Genomic DNA, 15,757 nt, shown 5'->3' on the forward strand with positions numbered 1-15,757 from the left:
ACACTTCAAAAGGAGTCAGTCTCCTGAGGCAGTCAGTCGCTGACATCTCCTAGCTCAGTTGTGTTCCAGATTGGTCTCTGCTAAAATCTATGGAGAGATCTGCGTGCTTTCTTTATTCAGGCAGAAAGGTGTCCTAAGAAATATTTCGTTATTAGCTAAACTGAGATTGAACATTATTTCCTGGTCTTCACAGTACTTCAATAATCCTAATTGATTTCCTAGCTGTAATTAGCTTGGAATTTTTACTAAGAAGCTGTCATACCAGACAGGGTGTCTCAAGAGTTAGAGATAGCAGTTAGGCACTAATTGTCAGAGCAGTCCCACACAAGGCAGAATTGTTTTACTACCAGAGAGAAGTTGTAGGGCTTCCTTCACTAATTATTTATGTTACAGCCAAGGTATGCTAGTATAAGACCTTCAGCTACTTGCCTCAGACAGCCCCAGAGAATTTATCTTGGGGCTACCAAAATAGCCCATGAAGAAGGACACCACTGTTCCTCCACTTTGCACCTGGCTGCTTGTTCTCACTGACCTTGATGTAGCCATCTCCTACCTACGTGACTTCTGTTGTTTGCCCTGTTCTCTGTGTACTATATAAGCCTGATTTTCACTTTGTACAAATGGCATTCAGTGACCACACTCCCTTGTGTCATTCTGTTTGTCACTTGCCAAATTCTTTGCCCACTAGGCCAGAACTTTTGTTACCCTGAGGAACAAGGGGTCCCTGAAGCAACCCAGTCCATGGCAGTTTAGAAAGACCTGTTGTTTTTGTTGTTGTTGTTGTTGTTAAACAAGGAGAGGGGGGTAATTCCTTTTATAAATGTGAATATAAAGTGCATACATAATATATAAAAGAATGAGAGATCCTACATTAAGTTAACATTGTTCAGCACTTCCATTTAGTATCATAGTAAGATCTAGGAGGAACATTTTGGTGGTGGTATTTTGAGAGATGGTCTCACGTAGCCCAAGCTGGCTTGGACCTTGTGTTGCTGAAGAGGACCTTGAATGTCTGACTCTCCTTTGTCTGCATCTTGACGAAGTCATATGGAGATCGCAGTCATATGTCTCCACGCCCAGTGTAGTTGGTGGTGGGGATCAAACTCAGGGCACTGTGCACACTGAATAAGCATTCTGACTGTGACTGACCTCCAACCCCCTCTAGATATAGTTTCAATATTCAAGAATTTCTCATGCAGGCACATAAAAATGATAATTAGTGGACACTGTCATTGTCAGCAAAACATTTATAAACAACCTGTGTTTTCCTCTGTGGGAAATACCTGGCTAGTGACATGTTTATTGAACAAAACATTATACAAAAAAAGAATTTATGCATTCACGTGGAGATACATACACTTACATGACTAGGGAAAAGAAACATTGCAGCTCCTGTTAATAAAAATGCAAGGCTGTTTGTATATGATGCTTTTTCTCAGGTTACTACCGACAGAAGGGTGGATATTATACATAGCTCCATGTAACCATTGCTCATAGTGCCTGCCTGTGGAAGGTGCTTCCTTCAATCATGTGACTCAGCATCACAGTTTTGTTGTATAAATACAATTTGGGGAGTGAGCTATAGGAAACTCTCAAAACTAGTCACGCTTCCTAATCAATACTGGAGACTGAAAGGGAGTGAGGCAATATGAGATATGCTGTCAGGTCTCAATTCATATATGACTTTGATATATTTACCCTGTATTTTTTTTTCTACCATGACTACTTTTTATTTGAAATCCCAGGGCTAAAATTATACTAAATATTTTTAAATATTTGATGAATCCTTTTTTTTTCTGTTACCTGTAAAATGTGAAAACATTGCTCTCCCTACCCACGTGCCAGAGTCCATAGGGATGCTTGCTCTCCGTACCCATGTGCCTGAGTCCATAGGGATGCTTGCTCTCTCTACCCACGTGCCTGAGCCCATAGGGATGCTTGCTCCTCTTTGTTTGGTTTTGACTACTCTTGAAATGAGCACTGAGCCCAAAACTAGCTATTTTGGATTTCTGCCTGTATGCTCTAAAAGCCCTTCCTGTTCATGTTCCTAAACTTGAACTCACACATCTTTACACAAACCTCTTGCTCACTCCTGCACTGCATACCTGAGGGGATGCTTTAATACCTACATAGTAAACTACAGCCCAAGGCCTAGCTTCTGCCGGCTTCGCCTCCGCGGTACCAATAGTCCATTGATCATTAAGTAACATTAATTTGCTTCCTTTATGTCTCAAATGTATTCTCTGCCCTCCTTTAAACACCTCACTGAAATATTTCATCTGCTATCGCATGTGTGGACTATTATTGTGACCTCTCAGCCTCCCAGAATAAAGTCTCTTTTCCTGTAATCCATCTTTCCCAACACAGCCAGGTCAGTCTGCCCCTGGAAACTTGTTCCTATTAAGTTAACTTACCACATACTATGAAAATGTTTCTCTTAGTTCGTGGACTATATCTGAGAATCATTTTTATGAATTTCACTACTGCTTCAGAAGAATGCATTTTCTAGATACTAAATTGTATGCATGCTTTCAATTTGAGATGCACTCATGATGTAAAAAAATCTAAGTCAATATGTTATATAAAAGATTGCTTAAAATATAACTACTAGATATAGGTGTACATATAAAACAAGCAATTAATCTACATTTCTACCAATTATTATATCCAGTTTAAAATGTCTGAGTCGAGGGTGAAAAGTGCCTTATCTGAACTGTAGGTATGTGGGGTAAAAGAATGTGAAGAACAGTAAAGTAGAGATTAAGAATCTACAGGCATTACTCTTTCTTTGGTCTGCTGGTAGAACAGCTTTGATATCAGAAAATGAGTTAAAAATCTAAGTGGAGCTTTTTACCTACACATTAGGAAGGGATTTGGGCCAGATTAGAGATGGCAATTAAAACTTAAATGCCAGCCTTAATCAATTTGAAGAGGTTGCCTAAAGATGGAAGACAATATTCATCTAAGATCTATGAGAGCATGCTAAAATCAAATAGGAAGCTCTGCTGGGTTGGAACAGGCAGGGGGCAGGGGAATTATAGTGCACATGCCTAGTAGCAGCGAGCTCTGAGTCCTGGATCCTATGATTCAATTTTTCCATGCTGGATGATGATAAAAGTATTAAAATCGGTAGTCTTAATTTTTGTTACCTCCAATTGCTGTAGATCAAGAAAGATTTCAAAATTGAAAGTGACTGCAATAATAGACCTAGTTTTGATGAATCTATACATGTCAGATCTCACAGCCTTTAAATTATTCTTTTTAGATCTTCCACCCCCTCCAGTACCACCACCTGCTATAAAATCGCCCACCGTCCAGTCCAAGGCCCAGCTGGAGGTACGACCTGTAATGGTGCCCAAACTGGCTTCTATAGAAGCAAGAACAGACAGATCCTCAGACAGGAAAGGAGGCAGTTACAAGGGGAGAGAAGTTCTGGATGGAAGACAAATAACCGACCTGCGAACGAATCCAAGTGACCCCAGAGAAGCACAGGAGCAGGCCAATGACGGGAAAGGACGAGGAACAAAGGCAGCGAAGCGAGACCTCCCGCCAACGAAGGCGCACCTCGTCCAAGGTACTGGTTTTCCGAACAGTGGACAAACACAGAATTCCGTAAGCTCTCAAGAAACATGGGTAGGCTTTCCCTAGCCATATGAAAAGAAATGTGAGGGAGGCCTTCCTAACAGTGGAATGAGAATGTGCCCGGCTTACTTAATGTAATTCATTCCAATACGGGCTATCACACAAGCTGCTTTGAAGTGATACCACATGAACTGAATTCATAGATGTCAAGGTGTCACCCTAAAGACATAGCAATTGTGACAGCTAAAGATATGAAAAATAGTGTCCTGTTCTCTGCCTTTTATTTTAACCAGTTGTGCATCTTTGTAATAGTCTCCATCCCTAGTAAAAATAGACATTTATGAAAGATGAGAGCTATACTTACCTGTGAGTAAAAGGAAAAGTATTTGAATACAGTTAGAAATTACATTAGCTCCAGAGAGAGAAGGGCAGTAGTAGGGTCTCTTCTAGGGTCTGTGACCTTGCCAGCTCCAGGTGCTTGACTAGGTTTATGGTATGAATTCTCTCCTATCAGTTGGGCTTTAAGTCCAATTAGACAGCTGTTGGTTACACCAAAGGATAAACGTCCTGCTCTTGTACTGTTGGGGGTAGCTTGCTGGGCCAGTTGTGATTTGTAAGCATTACAGCTGGGTAGAACTACCTCAGTTGATATGTCTTCAATGAAAGCCCTACACTTAAAGCTGAGGAAACACCAAAGAAGGGGAAGGAGCAGTGAATGATGGGAAAATCCAAAGGAGCAGGATGGCTACTGCTGAGTAATAACCCCCAGACATAAAAGAGAAAAATGGACCCATGACCTTTCAGCATCATGCAGGAAAAGGACCAGTATAGAGACACCAGCAGTTGACATGCCAACATGGAGAGCCTAAAATCATATCCTACTCCCAAAGAGTTACATGTGCCCAGAGGCCACAGAGAGAGAATCCGTTGCCCCCAAGGCTGATTTTCCACATAAGTTGTCCAATCCCAAATGATTGGCCCGGAACACATGTACATAGAAGCAACAGTAAGTAGACTCAGGACATTGTATACATGTGCGTGTATAACAATAATAATTTTATATTGTTAGAAAAAGAACTCAAAAATTAGGGAATTTGGCATGAGAGGAGTTGGGGTGGTGATATAAATATGTCATACTTGTGTATGATGTTCTGAAAATATATTTTTTAAAGAAATATTGTCCTTAGGTTAGAAGTTAGTGGGTGATAGAGTATTTACCAGCAGAGGCCTTGAGTTCAGTGTTAGCATCACACACACACACACACACACACACACACACACACACCTAGAAAGAATGGAGGTAAGAAATATAAGAGGGCCAAGGGAATGACAACAATCAAAGCACTTATTCTCAAAGCACAAGGACCTCAGTTCCGATCTCCAGAACCCATGGTAAATGCTGAGCACACATGGCTGTCCACCCATAATTCCTGCTGTGGAAGGCGGGTGCACAAAATCTTCAGAGCAAGCTGGCTATTAAGATTAGCCATCAGTGACCTCTGAGTTTAACTGAGAGATCTTGGCCCAACAAATAAGATAGAGGAGTGAGGAAGAATGATTCCAGACATCCATCTAGGGCATCAATGTGAATGCACACACAAACACACACATAATGCACTCACACATATGTAAACATGAATGTACACCATGTACATACACACATGAGAAAGTAGCAAAAGTGAGGAAAATGTGCTAGACATGGTTACATGTGTGTACAACCTATGACCAGCTTCCCCCAAAAATAAAAATTAAAGAAATATAAAATGTCATAAGGTGAAAGTTCAATGTAATTTTATGAGAAAAAGTAATTTTTGAAATGTGTCATCAATGATTCCTATTTCCAAAAACTTTTGACTGCAGTATTCAGAATAGAAGCCAGACTTTGGAAGACCAAAAAGGGAGTGGACATATTGAAAGGGACATGTATTAATCACTTCTATGTTTTTGTGACCAAAATATACTATAAAAACAACTTATGGGAGGAAAGACTTATTTTGGTTCACATTTACAAGAGAGTGCATGGCAGAAAGGGTATGGCAGACAGAATGTGATCTGGAGCAAGAGCAGAGCAGGAACCAGGAGCACACAGAAAATTCCAAGATACTCACCACCACATCACTGAAGTAACTCTACCTACTCAGACGCCATCTTTTTTTTTTTTTTTTTTTTTTTTTTTTTTTTTGCTTTTTCAAAACAGGGTTTCTCTGTATAGCCCTGGCTGTCCTGGAACTCACTGTAGACCAAGATGGCCTCAAATCAGTCCCCCTCTTATGGGTTCCACAGCTTCCCAAAATAGGACCATCAGTGGGGAAGCTTTCAAACAGGGGCCTATGAGACATTTCACATTCAAGCAGTGGGTGATGAGCAGGAATTCTTCTCAGGAGGTTTAGATGAGAAGCCGGCATGGAGTTTGTCAAGAGAGCCAAACTGGTAGAAATGTTTTAGGATAGGAATTGACATCATTACATATTATAGCAACAAAGCCAAGCAAGAGGGATTTTAAGAAAAAAAAAAGATTAAAAAAAAAAAAGTTAAAGAAGCTGGTGGTGCTGGCAGATGTTTTTAATCCTAGCACTGGATGAGGGGGTCTGAGAGTTAGGGGAGAGGCAGGTGGATCTTGAGTTTGAGGCCAGGCTGGTCTGCAGAGCTAGTTCCAGGACAGCCAGGGCTACACAGAGAAATGCTGTCTTGAAAAACAAAGAACTAAACAAACAAACAAACAAGGTATTGATGGAGGAGACAGGAGGATCAATGAAGGACTTAGCACGGGAAACCTACAGTGGACAAGATTTGTAATTGGTCAGTTGCTCTTTGTACTCAGTAACTTCCTTGCAACAGGAGGGATGGCTCCTCTTTGTTCCAGGACCAAAGTGGGACTTTGCAATCACAGACTAGTGTGAAGTGCAGATTCAGATGTCAAAGGCTGTGCCTTTCACAGACACACTCCCAAACGGCGTAACCATAGAGTCCTTGGCAATATCACCTTTGAATAGTTTATCTCTGACCATGAAGCCAGAGCTGCTCTGGCGCTAAGCTTTTGACTCCTGGCCTTGTGTTCTGAGTAGTGATTTATATACTAAATATAATGGTGTCTGGTATAGACTTCATGTCTAGTCAGAAAGCAGGACCGCTTTTGTGATGATGAGCAAATTCCAAAGTAAGAGGATGCTTTAGGAGAAAATGACAGGGCTAGAAAGATCTGGGTGTGACAGAATTGAAGAAAAGAGGAAAAAAGAGTTTAAAGCAATCTTGAGAAATTTAATAAGTAGCTGTTACATCATAACATTATTTCTGTCTATAGAACTAAGTTAGAAACCATTAAGCTAGAAACAATGCCTTGAATTGTTTGAATTGAATGCCCACTCCTTGAATTGCATGTAGCAGATCCAGTTGCTAGTACTCTTTGATTTTCCAGATTTTGATTTGAACCATAACCCCAAGTGTGTCTATCATTAAATTATCATGGCTAAGCATCGCTGTAATTTTCACCTTCTTGATTCAATTTACATTATTTATTTAATGACAGAGGCACCCTGATTTACATGTGTAATGAATGGATATTTTTAATTAAGGAAAGTGCTTTTCTAGACTTGAAGGTCTGGTCCTTTGGGCTGACATTTACCTCCGTTTGATTTATTTCTACACATATCAAATACGGATTGTACTATATTTACAGTCCTAAGTCTTCAGATGTCTAAAAGCATGTGCTTACACATACAGAGAAGAGAGGGAGAAGAAAATGTACATACTATGATTCACAGATATGATAAGATTTTAGGTCTCTCTGTCTTCCCTAAGGACACTATCACTGACTGCTAAGTCTTCAACATAGCCCAGCCTGTGCCACCAGACATGCCTTAAAGACTGGCCAAATACAAATAATGCTTACATTCAGCATTCCTTCCATCTTGCTGTGAACCCTGGAAGTTCAGACTAAGGATAGTTAGCATTCTAGGTACTAAAATGGCGAGAAAGACCCAGAAGTCTTTCCTGTAGAAATGACATCTAAACTGAATGTTTAAGGCAGCCACATATTGGTGGTACACGCCTTGAATCCCCCAGCACTTGGGAGGCAGAGTCAGTTGGATCCCTGTGAGTTTGAGGGCAGTCAGTACTACAAAGTAAGTTCCAGGACAGACAGAGCTACATAGAGAAAGCCTGTCTCAGCATCCTCCTCCCACCCCACGCCCATCCAAAAAAGATACAGAGATGAAGGAGGTACATGAAGGGTCATTTACCTCCACAGAGTCATCACTGTAATCTCTTGAGTGTTAACAACCAATCCCAGAGGAGAGGCATCTTACAATCAGTGTTCAGCCTATTGAGTATAAAAAAGTAGAACTGACCTGGTTGCCGGAGCTGTAGATTCAGCATAGTTCATGAAAATTGGAATTAAAATCACTTCTCTTTTTGCTCAAGTCTATTTATTGATGATCTATTCTATGACAGTCTGGGGATATAACAACACATAAAATAGACAAAGTTATATTCTCAAAATTTTATATCCAAAAGAATGGATGAAATTGCCCCAGATAAGTTGGAAATTAAAAATACAAATATCTATGCATGTGGTGTGTGTGTAGCTTTGGAAAGAAAGGAGAAAATATTAGAGCACTGACATGACTTCTTCACACTTACATATTTAAAACATATCCTGAGAAGACAGTTAAGGAAGAGTTGCTGAAAGCTGAAAGAATAGTAATGTTGCGATTCAGTAAGAACAAGAACGGAGGGACTGAAATGTGACCAGCCCCATCACCTTCCTCAGTTTTATAGTGACAATGTGGATTTCATGATTAGATTTCCTCAGTAAATTGGACCTAAAACTCCCAGTTTTGAGCCCGTCTCCCTTTGTTTGGTTTTGGTTTTTCAACACAGACATTCTCTGGGTATAGTTCTGGCTGTAGACCAGGCTGCTCTTGAATGCACAGAGATCCGCCCACCTCTGCTTTCTGAGTGCTGGAATTAAAGGCATGTGCCACCACAGCCCAGCCCAGTTTGCCTTTTAAGAAGATGGGTGTAGAACAAGGAAGGAAGGAGCATATTGATTCCTGAGGAGAATAGACTTAGGGCAAAGTTCTCAAGCAGAGAACTGTGAACATATTGTAGTGGACAAAAAATGTACGTCAACAGCGAGAAACAGGTTGAAATAACAAGATACCAGTGAAAAGTAACTGCACAGGGAGAGAAGCCTCCGCAGAGTCAGAACTGTGGGTTGAGGCAGTGAAGCGAAGAATGAGAAGAGCAAGGGGCCATTGAGATTGTGACTGGCTTCCTAAGTAAGTGGCTCATAGCTCACAGGAGACTTTCTTCTTGAAAGGATGGGGGAACAGTCATTTAGAACTGGTACCCAAGCGCTAGAAGGGAATCTCAATCCCCACCTCCTCTTCTGCTGCAGGGATTATCAGTGGATTCAGGAGAAATCAAGCTTTACTCAGGCTGTATGGAGCGGAAAGGAATAAAAGAAGCCTTGGGGGATGGCAGGGCAGGGAGAACCTTAGAAGACTCTTAACCTAGTGACATGGCTGCTCTGGCAAGGGATCATAACCAAAAATATGACCTGGCTGGAATGCAGTCACGCCATACACCTTTAATCTCTCTGGCTGGAATATAGGCATGCCTTGATTACACACCTTTAATCCCAAAGAATGACATCTGACTGAAGGGTAGACAAAGTGGAGAATCAGAGAAGGATCTGACTGAGTAAGTCAGAGATCGGATATGCCCATCTCTCATGATAACAGACAAGGAAGAGAAGCTACTTAAAGAGTAGTGAGGGAGAGAGAGCTGGTCAGTGCAGAGATAAGTTTGATGCAGTCCAGGTGAGTACAGTTGACCTCAGTTCAGGGCAAAGTAGTTGAGTTCGAAGCAGTTTAGTTCTTGGAGTTCAGTGATAGTCTTTCCACGAAGAGAAATCAGAAGCCAAAGGAAGCCAATTTGAGTCACTCATCTCAGAGGGGAATTTGAGTGAGAACAGCTGAGTTGAACTAGCCAGCCAGAGTTCAGAAAGAGCTAGAAAAGATGAGCTTTTTCAGTAATAAGTCTTGGAGTCTGAAACATTCGAGGACAAGGTTAGCAGACAACTTTGGAAGCTGAAGCATTCAAGGTCCTTGCTTGCAGGTTGAAGAATAGATTGTGCAGAGGTGAGACGCTTCCAGGGATAGTTAGGCCTAGGGATAGTTAGATAGAAACACTCTGATTCAGCCTAAGCCGTACATTAGTAAAGTGTGAGTATGGCTCATCTCTTCATCTGAGGAAATAAAAGTGACATTTACATTTACAGAGAACACATAGAAGAGTTACTTTTTGTGAATTTATGTCCAGAATGTAGAAAGGCTATGGAAGAAAAGTGAACAAATAGTCAAATGATTCGGCACTAGCAAACTTAAAATTGTAAGAAGATAGAAATTCAAGAAGTAATTCACTAGTATGCTGTTTTCCTTACTATCTATTGCTGTAAATAGACACCATGACCAAGGCAACCAATAGGAGAAAGAGTTTATTAGTGGCTCACATTTCAGAGGGTGAGTTCAGGACCATCATGATAGAGAACATATCAGCAGGCAGGCATAGGTTGGACCAGTAGCTGAGAATTTACATCAAATATATAAGTATAAGGCAAAGAAAGAGCTAACTGGGAATGGCTTGGCTTTTGAAATGTCAAAGCCCATCCCCAATATCATACCTCCTCTAACAAGACCACACCTCATAATACTTCCCAAATAGTTCCACCAACAGGGGACTAAACATTCCAATATATGAGACTATAGGAGCCACTCTCATTCAAAGCATTATAAATGCTTTAATAATTTGAAGTCAGCTTCTGAGATTCAGAGTTTAATGGTGCAAATTGAAGTTGGCACCTCAAGAGGGAGGATCTGAACCTAAACTTAAATCTCGGTTGGGAACTGACTCCTTCCTTGTGATTCCTTATAAGAACGCCTTGTTTACATCATGATTTCATTCTCTCATTTTGTTCATGTCAACAGTAAGAGCTCCTATAAGCACATGTTCTACTATCATATTTGTGGGGGTTAGAAATTAAATTACTTAAGATCACATGGTGAATAAAAGAATGGAAGACAACTGAGTCCACACTTGTCTCCTGTGATGGCCTTGGTCCCATGTAAGTTTGAGATGGACACTAGCTTATGAGTGTAGTCAATCCAAATTCCTAACTCTTGTGTGGAAAACAAGAAGTATTATTGTCATCTCCAAAAAGCAGCCTTGCATTGTTCATTATGCTAGTAGTGTTGGAATATATGCCTCCGAATCACTCATACTTGGCCATCGAGGATTACAGATAAACAGGAGTGACTAGATAGAAAATGAAAGTGTTCTATCTTGTTCATATGCTCTCATTGTATTTCTTTACACAGAGGATATTCTTCCGTACTGTAGACCTACTTTCCCAACGTCAAACAACCCTAGAGATCCCAGTTCCTCAAGCTCAATGTCATCAAGAGGATCAGGAAGCCGACAAAGAGAGCAAGCAAATGTGGGCCGACGGAATATGGCAGAAATGCAAGTACTTGGGGGATTTGAAAGAGGAGATGAAAATAATGAAGAATTAGAGGTATGCATAATTTTCCTAAAGTTTTATAAAGTCTGTCTATAGCTGTGATGTCAGCCTTTGACGTTCTGAACGTCTGCATACAGCTACATCTAGCATACAGACATGTAGCCATTTTCACACAAACTTTCAGCATCCTAATGTCATACATGTTTTCTATCTGAAAACATGTGAAGGAATATGAATTTTAAGTCTTCAAAAACACCATTGCTAACATTTAAAATTGTAAATGAGTTCTAGAAACACAACTTGGGAAATAACTTGGTCTGACATGTTATAATTCATAGTATTCTATGAGTCTTCAATGAGGTAAGCTATTATGGTGTGTGTAGCCTCTATTGTCTGTCATCAGGCATAATTTGACTAACTTTCCAGCCCTCTTTCACTTTCACTGCTTTGGAAAGGAGCCTAGCCCAAAGAAGAGCTCTTTCTAAGTCAAATAAATGCCTCTTCCCTTCTTGTAACCTAAGACTAATATACAAGATATAGTTGGAAGTCATATTTAAAAGTTCCTTCCCTTTAAAAATTAGTATGCTTTTTCTCTTTAAGAAAAAGTAACTCACAGACAAATTTGTTTCTTTACAAAGATATTTAATCTCAAGTATATGCTGAATGAGTTTGAGAGTCTTACTTCAAAACCTAAGATGAAAATGTTAGGAAATCAGCTGTAATTAAATATCATGTGTCTTATGTTTAGGCTTTGTGGTTTGGAGTAAGAAAACTTTTCTCCCACAAATGCTTTCAAACTGTTTGTTTTTCAAGTTAATTTTTGGCCTTTTAAATAGAATGACTTTGGCGGGGGTTGACTGGAAGATTCTTGCCATTCAATCCAGCATTTATAAATGAGATGTAGAGTTTAAATGGTGAGATGGTGCCTAGGAGAAGTGAGAAGTTAGAGCACTTCTCCTTTCCACAAGGCCCAGTGCTCCTACCTGTGATGTCCAGGTCTAGTCCAGAAGAGTTTGGTACCTCATTGAGGATGTTTGAGTTGCTATAAAGACCAACTGAAGTTGAGAAATGAATTAGTGGTGATGAACACCAGTGCCAAGCAATGAATGAAGAAAACATTCAAAGTCAATGACCATAAGTAAACGTAAGACAGTTATCTTTGGATTTGGTTTCATATTGAACAACAACTTCATCTCTTATAGGAAACTGAAAGCTGAAGACAACCAGAGAGGCTTACGATGCTAATGTGAAAAACCATCACTCAAGAGGCCTCGAGTCTGATGACACACAATACCAGACGAAATTGTTCAGTGCAATCAGAATGGACAAATTGTCGTTTTTATTCCTCCTATTGGGATAACAGTTTTTAAAAGTTTCTTGGGTTTTTAGTGTTGCTGATTGATTGCCTAACCTTTAGTGAACCTCCCCCTGCCGCGATGCTGTTGCAGCCTGTCTACTTGACTTCCAACACTGGAAGTGTCTTGAATGCTTGCTTCAGCCATCAGCCAGCAAGGAAGAACAGACCAATTCTCTTTGCGATTTGCCCCTGAGATATAGCATTGCACTGCTTATATATCAAGCTAATTGATAGCAAAATATTGATCAAAGATACAAAGGTGATGACTCAACCTCATGCCAAGGGCTCTCAAAATATAATCGTTCTATGACCAACTGCTAATGCCAATTAAAGCATACTTCATTTTACATGATTTTAGAATCAGCCTTTCATACCACCTTTTGCTGGGATAAACTAAAAATCTATCCCATATGGAGCTACAGTTTAATTTGAATGGGGTAGAAGCATTGTAAATATATACTCTTTGCAACTCCTGGTGGTACTTTATTTTGTCTTTATTTCAACCATTGAAATATATTCTTGGAAATGTACTTTTGGATAAGTAGGGCTGAGCCAGTTGGACTTCTGATTGTCTAGTCATTGTGAGAAGTTAACCTAGCAAAAATCTTGTTCTATTTTTCAATCAAAAAGCAACTACAAATGCATATTACAAGCAAATGGATGTTTTTAATGACCAATTGAGTAAGGACATCCCTATCTTAACTGGCCTAAATTTCTTCTGGTAGTGTCAGTTCACCTTTCAGAAGTGCCACTTAAGGAGGTTCGTTTGATATTTTTTTTGTTTGTTTTTTGTAATGCACTGTTTTTAATCTTTTTTTTTTTTTTTTGGTTTTAAAAGCACAATCACTAAACTTTATTTGTAAACCATTGTAACTATTAACCTTTTTGTCTTATTGCAGAAGCTGTTGAGAAGTGTTTTTAGCCTGTTTTGTTAATGCTCTGTGTTTGCGTTTGCAATATTTGAATGGTGACAGCTGGTGAGGTCATGTACCGACTTTATCATGGGCTGTGAACCAAATGGTTCCAATTTTTCCTGGACTTAAAGAAAAAAAAGTTGTTCTAAGTTTTTCGTGGCCAATGTTGAATCTTATAAGATTTTCTTAGACGCTCATGAGAGGCATTCCAACTTGGATTGCCAAGTGATGCTCTGTGACTGTAGATTTCTATGATTTTTTTTTGACATTTTAAGAATTTCATTGACTTTATAATTGGTGCTATTTGAAGAAAACAAAATGAACCTTTAGTCATGCATAGGTATCAGGCTTGACCCCCACAAAGCCAAACAAAATTGAACCATAAATAAATAAATAAATAAATAAATAAATAAATAAATACAAAAGGCTGGTATTCACCAAAAACTAAGTGTATTCATTTAGATAATTTGAAGAAGCCCCTTGTCCCATAGAAAGGATGTGCAGTTTTAAGGGAACAATCCACGTGATTAATGTTTTCATTATGTTCATGTAAGAAACCTCTTATTTTTAGCCATACTTTTGCATACTGAAAATTCAATAATCAAAAAAGTAATTTTGTCATATTATTTATTAAAAATGTTCTCAAATACATCATCCTTCCTTGTGTTGATTTTTTTCATTGTATGATTATCAGATTTATTCCATTCACACAGTCGTTTTGTCTTAACATTTCACCACTACATTATGAAAAAGAAGCAGTTCTCCATTTTCTAAGTGAGCATCCAGGTTCTACTACTGAGCAAAACTTCTCGTTTCAATTGAGTGAAGTAAGTGGGAGCTGATTCTCGAGTTGAAGTTAGCTGTGTGATCAGAGACCAACTCTGAAAGGTGTGCTGTGTTTGTTTCTGTATGTGTATCTGAATTTCAGTTAGCCTGTTTCTAAAATAATCAGGATGAAACTACAATAAACCTCATTTGTCAAGTTTGAATCACCTATGTTCTGTAAGAAAGCTTATAAATCCCATTGCTTGTCAGAGAAAATTTGGACTAGCACTTATATACCAGGTTGCACATTATGATCAATTAAATCACCATATTGCAGAATTCCACTTGGATGGATGAGATGGGTACCACATGTCTTGGAAATGTCAAGATCAACAGAATATTCTGGAGTTTAGACCCCCCAACACCCGCCCTGTGATATATTTTTTTCCTCTTACCTAAATTTTTGTGTTTACCCAAATTTGAAAAGCTGAAGAAGAAAAATGGGACAATGAAAGGCTTAATTTGGAATTTTATAAAAATTATGTAATTGTCAACATCCACTTGATACATAAACAGACCCAGATGTCGAGGAGCTAGTTTCTAAGCTATTTTTAGAAAACAAGTCACTTGGGGTGGGGGGGAACATATGTAATGGACTGATTTTTCTCTTTCTAGGTGGGGTGAACTCCTAATAAGCTACTGTCTCTTTTTTGTATTACATGCTGCAGTTCACACACAAAGTCTGTACATCAGAGGGCCGGGACAAAACCGGATCCTAGTTTTGTCATGGCTGTGTTTCCTTGGACATGTTACTTAGCCTCTACGCCTCAGGTACTTCACCCCTAAAATCACTAATACCTACCTCACGGAGCGATTGTCATGATTCAGTGAGTTGATGTAACCTACATGGACTCTAATCTCCACAGTGGTATAAGATATTGTTATCTTTATGGACTGAAATTCACTACACATGCAATCTCCAATTTTTTTCATCCCTGATTTGTTCCTAAACATTTGCATGAGAGTAAAAGCATAAGTGTGGTGTAAGGACGAGGGTCCTTCCATCTCTGGTAAGTAAAACTCACTGTGAAGTTACTCCATTGTGGAATAAATGCTTGGTGTTCTTGTCCATGTCTTTGCTTTTGGATGCAAGGGTAGTAAATGAATTGCTGGCATTGTATTTCTGGTATTTTCTTCTTCGCACAGTCGGTAATACAAACATGTCACTTGAGTTCTCAATAAAAGGATTTAGTGTCTATTGGGGGCTACTGTTGTACGTTGTAGCAAAAAACAAACAAACAAACAAAAAAAAAACAAAAAAGCAATCTTGGTCTGTATGGGACTTTTCCTGGACAGATGTGAGCAAACATCTATTCATCCATGTACCACAGACATCACAACAGATGAATGAAGTGACACCAACCAAGCCCTGTTTAGTCAACTGAAACATTTTGGGGGAAGGAGGAGGTTACTTATGCAAGTTTGTGTGACTCAAATCCAGGTACATCACCAAAAAGTCCAACCCACTGTGGACGATGATGCAAAAAAAACTGCATTCCCCTGAATTGCCTATACATCATTAGCAGCTGCCCCAGTGTCTTATCCCCAGCCATTGTT

At 39.4% G+C, this 15,757-nt stretch overlaps 1 protein-coding gene across 10 annotated transcripts in view; it reads left to right on the plus strand.

Moving 5' to 3' along the window:
* Robo1 (roundabout guidance receptor 1) overlaps positions 1–14,029 on the plus strand; it is a 1,018,630-nt gene extending 1,004,601 nt beyond the window's left edge. For 6 of the 10 annotated variants that reach the window (XM_031364239.1, XM_031364236.1, XM_031364243.1 and 3 more), the window contains 3 exons: positions 3,266–3,574; positions 10,962–11,158; positions 12,307–14,029. In XM_031364239.1, coding sequence (XP_031220099.1) covers positions 3,266–3,574; positions 10,962–11,158; positions 12,307–12,321 — 521 coding nt within the window. In that variant the 3' untranslated portion in view covers positions 12,322–14,029. The remainder of the gene's footprint in view (positions 1–3,265; positions 3,575–10,961; positions 11,159–12,306) is intronic. The other 4 variants (XM_031364242.1, XM_031364241.1, XM_031364245.1 and 1 more) reach the window with 1 other exon arrangement.
* The last annotated feature ends 1,728 nt before the right edge of the window (positions 14,030–15,757 follow it).

The sequence above is a fragment of the Mastomys coucha genome, unplaced genomic scaffold (genome assembly GCF_008632895.1).
Source record: "Mastomys coucha isolate ucsf_1 unplaced genomic scaffold, UCSF_Mcou_1 pScaffold12, whole genome shotgun sequence".
Lineage (NCBI taxonomy): Eukaryota > Metazoa > Chordata > Mammalia > Rodentia > Muridae > Mastomys > Mastomys coucha.